Below are 9,890 nucleotides of genomic sequence, written 5' to 3'. Positions count from 1 at the left end.
TTTTTTTTTAATGTTCGTTTTAGCTGATTTCATGCCCATTTTGGGAACCAACCTAAACCCTGAATTCATTTCTGTGTGTAACAATGCTACCTGGGCAATTGGAGAAATCTCCATTCAGATGGGTAAGCTTTTTTTTTTTTTCTTTTGAATCTTTGCACATTTAGAATGGTTAGTCCGTTTTGATTTTGTTTGTTTTCAGCTTTTACTGATACTTTCATGTTAAAACTTAAATTAAGGTTGAGATTTGTCATTGATAATAAATTCAATGTATCAAATCTACTTAGATTATATATATTAACAATCATTTTCTTCTAAATATTTCTTTTTGACTATTTCAGGTATAGAGATGCAGCCTTATATTCCAATGGTGTTGCACCAGCTTGTAGAAATAATTAACAGACCCAACACACCAAAGACATTGTTAGAGAACACAGGTACCCAAAAACTGAAGCATTTGTGCTGAAGGAATTACAGATTTTTATTTTAAAAATTACATAGGGGAATAACCAGAACTGATTGTATTGCAATGTATTTGACTTTTTTAAGCAAAAACAACTCTGTTTTGCAAAAGCTCTTACAAGTCTCAGTCTTGCATTAAATTTTCTATTGTATATCTGGATTCTTAAAGTTGTTGCTTTCTCACCTCTATAACACTGAGTGTAACTGTCATCTATTTGATTTTTTTTTTAAGTATTCTTCCAGTGTTATGTGTGAATTACATATAACATATATATACAGTAACACTTATAACCTAATATTAGCCTTATTTAAATATATGCAAGTCATTACACATGTGCACTGTGTATGTTTATCTCTAGTGTTTGAAACGAATATGATTGGTGTATATAAAACAAATAATACATTATTTGAATTTAAAACAAAAACCCAAAAACCAAAAAATAACACTTTTTTTTTTTAAATACTGATTTGTGTATTTGTCTATTAAAATAGATCTGTGATGGCATTTTTACTCCAACATACCTGAAGTCATGTACAACTTTTATTACCTGGTCACAATAAATAAACAAGTAATTCTGAAAGCAAGCCTAAAATTGGCACACATGATTTGTGTTCTGGCCAATAGCTATGCCTTCCAAACTGGAAAGAGTTCCCAACTGTGCTGGAACTTCTGAGGCTTGTTTCTTTTGCATTTATAGAGTGCACGTTCTGGTAGGATGAACACCTTCCATACTTCAAACAGAATTTTATTAATAATCTGACAGGTTTCTCATTTACTAATTGAGAATCCTTTTTTTTTGTCTGAAAATTTATTGTTCTGTAAGAAGATATTAGCTTAATCATTATAACATGACATGATTGAAAATTATGCAAGTTTGTTTTATGCTTAGCATGAAGTAAATTGGCAACAGATTTTCAATGTGTATTTCTCCTCCAGTGTTCTCTTAATGTAAAAGCTGTGCTTTAGCTACATCTCTCCTACTATTCTCAGTTTAGTATGGAAGGTGAACTTAAAGGAAAACTTCGTAGTTGTGGGATAAAATAAATACTGCCTTTTGAAAAGATAATTTTGGAGCAAATATGTACTTGTTTTCAAATAGACCATGAAATAGTACGTCAGCATAGATTCCTTCTCCCCACACTCCTGGCCCTTTTCCTCTTCACTGATGGATGTATAATACCTGTAACTGGGAGGCATCCAATGCTTAAACTTTTGCTTCTATCACTGTTGTGGAATTTTTGGAAGCATCCGAACACTGACACTTTCTTTATTCTCTTAATAGTTACTTTAAATGTGGATGCATAACTGCAGATAAATGTTGAGTGTGGTGTACTTATTATAAGTTTGTTGTGGGATATTGTGCTGCATATCACTGGTACGAGCAAGTGTATTACTGTTTTCTGCTTTAGCTTGCTATGTAATGAGCCATGAGCACACTTTTATAGAAATAGGAGACTATTTTAAGTAAAAGCAGTGGTATTCAAAGTGAGTACGTGTCAAAACTTAATCTTTGACAGAAGTTTCTATTCCTTGTACAAACTGTAGCTGTGAAAACTTATGGATAAAACTTAAGTGTATTTTAACTTGAAACTTGTACTTGAAAAGCAATTAAAATACATTTTAATGAGTTAGATCTGCTGAAAATTTTAGATCCTGTGTATTGAAGTAGTATATTGAAGTGAGCAGCAGGTTTGTGGAATTGTTAAAATTCGTACTACTTGTATATCCTACACCAAACTTTTATTGGAGAAAGCATCATCTGCTTTATTGCATGTTTCATGAAACTGTTCACAATTGCCTGTTTAATTAGAGTGTTGCATAGTATGTCCCTTGAACATAGGTTTCCTTTCTCTGCTTCATATAAATCTGCTGGATTTTAGTATTATTCATGTATTTTGCTTCAAGTAATCCTGATACATTATTCCCCACCCTCTCCTTTTTCTAAAGATTAATCTTTTGTGAGTTGAGCAAACACCATTAAAACACAGTTATAAAATATTTTTTTCAGTCTGTCCCTTCGTAAAGGACTGAAATACCAAATCATGCGAAGAAGCAATTTTGTATTTATGCCTTTGCATCAGAAGTCAGATTATTATATGGCTGTTATGATGAAGACTGTTGTGAAAAGAATTAACTTTGCCGTTAGTTGCTCTAGCAACCACTTTAAATTATCTAAAAGATTATAAAGAGAACAATTTTTTTGTTTTCTTAAAGAATTTTCATCTATTTAGCATTCATAGACAGATCACAGTATATTTAATGTAAACATACTTCTAACGATATTAGTCATAGATAAGCATATTAAAAACTTGAATTCTAAATACTGAAAAAATGTTTGGGATACTTTATAATAAAGCTGAAAATTCTTTTTTATTAAGAGAATCCATAATGGTACATTTGAATACAATCTCAGTAGTGCATGGTAGGTAAATTTAACGTAAAGTAAGAGAAGAGGGCAGAATTACTGCATACATCGGAAAGCCTTTTGTTTTTAAATTGTGTTTTTGGTGTTCTCTCATTTACTTCTTTAATTTTTCTTTTACCCTGGAAAGTATACCATATATGTTGCTGCCTCTTATTTAGGGGGTGGTAATAAACAGCACTGGTGAAATCTTATGTTTATTATCATACACAGATTCTGTTGGTTTCTGTTTCTGAGTTATTTGTTGTTTTTTCTTTATTTTTTCTCCTCCCCCCTCATTTGCTCATGTCTTGGTTGGCGTTTGGTGGTGTATAACCGTGATTGCGTTACCTTAGCAATAACAATTGGTCGTCTTGGTTACGTTTGTCCTCAAGAGGTGGCCCCCATGCTACAGCAGTTTATAAGACCCTGGTGTGTATTATTCAATCTTTTTTTTTTTAATTCATTTTTCTTCACTCTCTTTCTTTCTTTCTTCTCTCTATCTCACTTTTAGATATATTTTCAGTTGGTTACAAAATCTCAATCCTTAATCATTGCCAACCATGTGACTAATCTTGTCCTATCAGGTTTGTGAGTTTTTAGTAGCACCGTCATGTACATATTTTTTTTATGTTGTGGCTAACGACTAATTTATGCATGGGATAAGATTGTCACATGCTTGCTGTGTTAAAGCTTGACTATGAGAGAGCGTTTTAAAATCCACCAGAATGATACTACAATGCATGCCAATACTGTAAAATTTAAACTGTGCATTACTTTACTTAAAAAAAATCAGTCCGAGGCTTCAAATGCTGTAAGGAATATATGTTTATAGACCTGTTTTATGTATAAAATAGCTTGCTTGCTGCTGTAAAAGTTAAATAACTGTTCTGTAAGTGGTATCTGACATAATTCATACTGTGATAGTATTATATGTTCTGCTTCTAATAATGACAGTTACTATAAATATTTCAGATACGTGTTTCTTTTGTATTTAATGGAATAGAGGTCACACTTTATAAATGGTGCAACAGAACAACAAGGTTCTGAAGATGGTAGATAATGGGAATATGCTAGTAAACACTGCAATAACTGTTTTCCTAACTGTTCACAATAGTATTTCAAATCATTTTATCTGTGTGGCTTATTCCATCAAATACGTTCATCTAGATCTGACTTGATGGAGTGAAAGCGGGATAAAACTAGCTAAGATTTTCTCTAACTTACTAGGTGCACCTCTCTCCGGAACATAAGAGACAATGAGGAAAAGGACTCAGCATTCCGTGGGATATGTACCATGATCACAGTCAACCCCAATGGCGTATTCCAAGTAAGATGCATGAATAGATCTGATTTTTTTTCGTTTATTTGCGTAAAATGTATTTTAAAATGTATATGAAATACTAAGAGGTTTAGGTTGATGCTGATTCAGTGCAGTACACAAAATGCTTTTTATTTTGAGGCCAGAAAGACCAAAACGTTTACATTGCAGTGATATGTATCATAATTCTGGATTTGTTCTTCAATGAAAAGGAGGAAAAGAGGTGTTAAAAGTCTTTTTTTTTTTTTGTCTTCTACTTAAAATGTGTATCTAAATAATGAATTCTGACTAACATTATGAATGATGCAATATTTCTGTCAGTGTTTTGTGTAGAGGATCTCTATGAAAATATAAGGCAAAATCTGATTAAATCCTATCGTTCAGCTGTAATCTAGGCTTTGAAGAAGTAAAAGAACAAAAATGATAACTACCCCTTCATTCTTAAAACTTGAGAAGGGAATATTGTTTCAACATCAGATATATTGCTTGAATAGTTAATGTGACTAGGAAGATGCTCTTTAGATTTATGTGTCAAGAATAGAATGGTCAAGAATAGAATGTTACTTGCTCTTTAGTCTCCACAGCTCTGAAATTAAGCTATACCGATGTAACATTTCATGAGAGGAAAATAAAGATGAATTTCCTTCTCTCCCTGAACTCCCTCTCTTTGAGACACAAGAATTGAGCCTCTTTCTTGTTCTGAACTTTTCAGATGATTTCACTTCTGTCTTGTTCTATACTTGCCATTCCCCTTCTTTTCTGCTGTCCATTTATTCTTTCACACATAAAGAGAGCAGAAAATTAAGAACTCCTCTCATTTTCCCATCTCTCTTTCTCTGTAGTAGTTATCTTCGGTTCTTATCAAAACACACGTGCACTGTCAATTATTGAAGGGTGGTATCTTAGCAATATAGTAAGAAATGTAGTGCATAACAGCAGGTGAACTATGTTGCAGGGATTATGATACAGTTTTGTTTTTGAATGTCATGTGTGTCCCTTAAATAAACTCTAGCTCTGCTTGAAGAAATACAGCTGCTTTTTTTCCAGCTGGAAGTTTATGAGACAAAGTTGGTCTTATGGTCTTATTTGTTGCTTGATGGTTAAAATGGTTTGTGTTGGAATTTGTACGATTGAACTGAAAGAATTTGAGTTAGCTAGTTATGTTGTGAGAGGAAAGGTGTTGTGGTTTTGGTTTGCCCTTTTATGCTGTTGTGTGTATGACTTTGGCTTTTTAATTAAATAAACCTTATCAAACAAAGATGCCCCAACTCTATTTATATTTCTGTACATCTAAGTGTAGACTAGTTTACCATTATTGCCTGCATTAACTGGAAATAAAATCAGTTTTTGAATTAGGATCAGAAATCTTGTACAGTTAATAGAATGAGTTGAGCATTGTTTCCAGACCTATAAATTAGGGTTTCTAACCTATGTGATTATTTAATCTTATAGGACTTTATTTTTTTTTGTGATGCTGTTGCATCGTGGATTAGCCCAAAAGATGATCTCCGAGACATGTTCTGTAAGGTAATGTTTCTCATCTCTTATCAATATATCCTGATTATGGTTCGGGATCTTCTGTTTCTTTTTTGCTGTGTATTTCAGTCAGTACTTCTTGCATTTTGAAGCTTCTTTGCAAAGTCATGAACTTTAGACAAAACATCAAAACAGTCTGAAGGTTGGGTGTTTTTTTTTTTACTTATATTTACTTAAGTGCATTCAAGTTACTACAGACTTCTTTTTAATGGTATTGAAAAGTTCACTTAGGATTTTACTTTAAAAAAAAAAAAAATCATCCTCAGAGAGCTTTTCATAAATGTCAGTCTACAGCAGTTTGACTGCATTTTGAAAAACAAGGTTTTTTATACCACATTTAAGTCATCTTTAGAAAATGATATCTGTATAGTTCAAGATTTTTTCTTTTGCCATGAAGAAGTGCACTTTATTTAACAGAAATGTCTAGAAGAATGCAAATGAAAAATATGACAGTGCCATCGTGGTCTCTTTGTCTTCTATCTTGGGTGAGCAGATCTTCAGGGAACCAGTGTACGCTGAATGTAGGACATATATCCTAGACAACTTGTCATTAGAGATTAAAGAAAAATGAAATAAGCAACAAGCAAAAAACCCACCACCCTGAAATTATCTGTTCCATGTCTTAAGTTAGGAAAAATAACTAAATAAAACCCCTAATTTCAGTTTCTTGAACAGATGCTTTTACTTGTTCAGTAAACATCTTTGTTTTAGGAAGGATGTATGTCACAAGTTAATGAAATTCCTCTTAAAGCTGAAATAGACTGTATTTCCAAGAATATATTAGGGTCATGGGCCAGTATTGCATTTTCTCTTGAAGTAACTCAAAGTGTCAGCATCAGAACATAAATTGGAATCTTCAAATCCCATCTTGAGGAGCGAAAACAAAAAACTCTGCCTCCTAAATTAGCAGACTAGTTCTCTGAGGAGCTAGAAAGAAGCATCGAGTTCAGGAAATATGCAGTGGTGAGTATTCTAGTGTCAGGAGGAAATAACAAATATTAAAAGCTTAAAAGAAAGTCCAGGATGCTGTCTGTGATGACAGTTTTAAGCATTTTCAGTACATGTTTCTGCACTGGTCCTTTAGCACTCAATACTTGCCTTAGTAAGTTAAACACTTCTCAGATTCTTTCCAAGATATTCATGCAGGATCTAATGCATCCAAACTTGACACAGTGGGTTTTGACCACTTTGTATGAGGGTGTGCATGGCTTTTTACAGTGTATTCTTTTGCCTTTCTCCATGCAAGAATGGAGTCAGAACTTTCATCAAGCGATGGCATATGATTTTTTTAGATTACTTTCTGATTAGACTGGATCCCTTTGCCAACTGAACAACAGATTGTGCCATTTAGGAACTGTGGGATAAAAAACATTTTTCACAGTTCCCTGGAGTCTTTTTGTGTGATTTTTTGTTAATTGGCATTAGAGCTGATAGAGGAAATAACCCTTCCAAGAGCACGGGTAAGACAGCTGTCAGTGTTGAGATGTCTCACATGCTCCTAAAAATTTTATCTTTTTTTTAAAGATGAGACATCTAAAGACACTAGCTGAAGTTCATCTGCTAAAACAATACTGGAAGAGGATTTATTTAATTATTATTATTTTTTTAAAATGTTCGTTTTGTCATACCTAAACATTTTTAGATCTCTTTTGTAGTTTTGGTGGCTGGCTAATCTGTTAGGGTAAGGAAAGAAATCTGTTTTTGGATGAGCTCCTTAATGGAAAAACACAGTTAAATTAATTGTGATGTCTCTACTCTTAAATCTGGTTCAGTGACAGCTCTGTTTGAAAATGATGTATTGAGGGTGAATTCTATACTATCAGCTCTGAATTTGACAGTGCCTTTTTTGTAAAAATGTTTTCATGACAGGCCATTCCATAATTAGGTATAGTTGAGTTTAAAAAAAAGAAAATTAAAAAAATGTTGAGACTCTCTAGTAGTTTTGTTGTGAGGAAGAGCTTTTGCACCTGCTTTTGTTCTTTCTGATGTTTAGCTATTAACCTAATGTTTTCAGAGCATAAATTCTAAGGCCCTTTTCATATAATCATTTAATTTTCAGTTAAGTTACTATATTAAAGAGTCCAGACTGAAACCAATAGGTGAGGACGTTTTCTTGTCTCTTATGCTGGCATTTTTACTGCTGTAGATCCCTGCTGTGTCAAAGTACAAAAGATTTTAACAACTTCTGTTTTAGTTACAGTTGCCAACAGGTTCCATGGGAAAACACAGCTTTTGTAGGATTGTTTTTAATTTGTGCTAGAAATTAAAAGGCATTAATCCTGTAAAGTACCGGCTGTGGTTCTGACTCACTTTTTCTTGCAGAACCTGTAACACATTTACAAATGGAATACATATACAGTAATAATTAACAGAAAGTGTGTAGTTTGACAAAACAGTTAGCATTGTGAAATGGGCTACCTCTAACCTGTAAGTCATGTTAATAAATAAATACTAATTTGAATGGCTAACTATATTCTGTACATTACGTAACAGATCCTTTTTTTTTTTTTTCTTTTAAGGAAGGCATTAAATGTTACAGGAAATCTAGTTAATGGGACAGTTCAGCTATACAACTGAGAATCTAGAGGATTGAAGGCTATTACATATATTGCTTGTATGATGATCTTGTGTCTTCTGTTCATTGATTACTTTTACTTACCTCTCATTGCTTTTAGATTCTTCATGGGTTTAAAAATCAAGTTGGAGATGAGAATTGGAGGCGTTTCTCAGACCAGTTTCCTCTTCCTTTAAAAGAGCGCCTTGCAGCTTACTATGGAGTTTAACCTCGTGCATTGTAGCTGCAGTCCCATAATTAGAGGTAAACACATGAATCTTCCTTTCAAAATAGTTGTATTGTGTACTTTCTTCTTATTTCTGCCTTATGAAAATATTAGTGGACTAGATTAAAGTTTTGAGATGAGCTCTATCAGATATCTTCTGAGAAAAAGAAAGGGGTAATGTTGAACCAAAATCCTGGTAGCTATAGCAAAAGTGATTGTCTTTCTATGGAACAGTATAGAGTATACTTGGTCATGTATCAAGGTTAGAAGACTAAGTGTAATTGTATCTGTTCACGTTTGATAAGCCAAGTAATAAGTGTGTTCCAAAGGCAGCATACTAGATACAGGCTCCATGTGTGTCTTATGGGTTAGGGGATAACAGATGTAATATAAGGTGAATATTTCTCTAGGACAAGAAAATAAGTTTAAGATACTTTATCCATGTGAAATCCAACACATTCCTATGTACATGTTGGATGGTTTTGGCACTTAGTCAAGGATATTACAACACTCTCCACCTCTGCTGTTTGTAGAGGTTGATGTTTTGAGAAGGCTGATGTGTAGAATGATGTAGAATGACTATAGTGTACCACTTTGCTCTGTATACTTTCTGTGCAGACTGTATAAACAAAGCACCTGTGTATAAAGTAGTGTGATGCTGTGAAGAATTTATTATACTACCCAGAAAAGAAAGCAGGTTAATTTCGTTCATTGAGTCATTGTATAAATGTGGTAATTGCTCTAGAATATTTGCACAGAAATATAGGAGTGTATCACGTAATTCAGTTGTATTGTTGAATGAACATCCATTTAAAAATCAGTCTAATGTTTTTCAAAGTTGGTGGCATAATAAATTTTCTTTGAATTGCATATTTCATGTGAACAATTGATTAAAAATAAACAAACTTCAAACACTAATCAATGAGGGCACTTTAGTTTTGATATACAGTTGATTTTTTTTTTTCTTCCTTCTAATGAAGTAGAAGTATAATGCCAAATTGAAAAAAAAAAATAAAAAAAATCTCAGTTACTCCCCATTTCTGTTGAGGAGGCAATATGGCTATCCTGTTGAATCTACCTAAAAGTGAAATTGTTATATTAGTAGAAGGTAAGTTTAATATCCTGAACATCATGACTGCCTCATAATTTTGTACTGAAAGGGCAAAATCTTTTTGAAGTACATATAGCTGTTTTCATCTTAAATCTAAGCTTAGATGCAATATTGGAAATGTCATTGTAGCTTTAAAGCATACATTGTTGTAAGGAATAATAGTCTTCCTGTTAAAAATTGACTCTTTGGTTAAGCAGACTTATAAAGGAAACATCTAGATACAAATTCACTTTTAAGCTTAGATTAGCACCTACTGCTTAAAAAAAAAAAAAAAAAAAAAA

General features: G+C 32.9%; 1 protein-coding gene across 1 annotated transcript in view; it reads left to right on the top strand.

Annotated features, from left to right (window-relative positions):
- TNPO1 (transportin 1) overlaps window positions 1-9,854 on the top strand; it is a gene marked incomplete at its 5' end in the record, with an annotated part of 49,434 nt that extends 39,580 nt beyond the window's left edge. The window contains 6 exons of the mRNA XM_031557279.1: window positions 24-122; window positions 339-434; window positions 3,218-3,293; window positions 4,092-4,191; window positions 5,635-5,709; window positions 8,394-9,854. Coding sequence (XP_031413139.1) covers window positions 24-122; window positions 339-434; window positions 3,218-3,293; window positions 4,092-4,191; window positions 5,635-5,709; window positions 8,394-8,501 — 554 coding nt within the window. The remainder of the gene's footprint in view (window positions 1-23; window positions 123-338; window positions 435-3,217; window positions 3,294-4,091; window positions 4,192-5,634; window positions 5,710-8,393) is intronic.
- Window positions 9,855-9,890: the final 36 nt, after the last annotated feature.

The sequence above is a fragment of the Meleagris gallopavo genome, chromosome Z, assembly GCF_000146605.3.
Source record: "Meleagris gallopavo isolate NT-WF06-2002-E0010 breed Aviagen turkey brand Nicholas breeding stock chromosome Z, Turkey_5.1, whole genome shotgun sequence".
Classification (NCBI taxonomy): Eukaryota; Metazoa; Chordata; class Aves; order Galliformes; family Phasianidae; genus Meleagris; species Meleagris gallopavo.
Note: the sequence above shows the minus strand (reverse complement) of the source record. Positions and strands in the feature narration are given on the sequence as shown.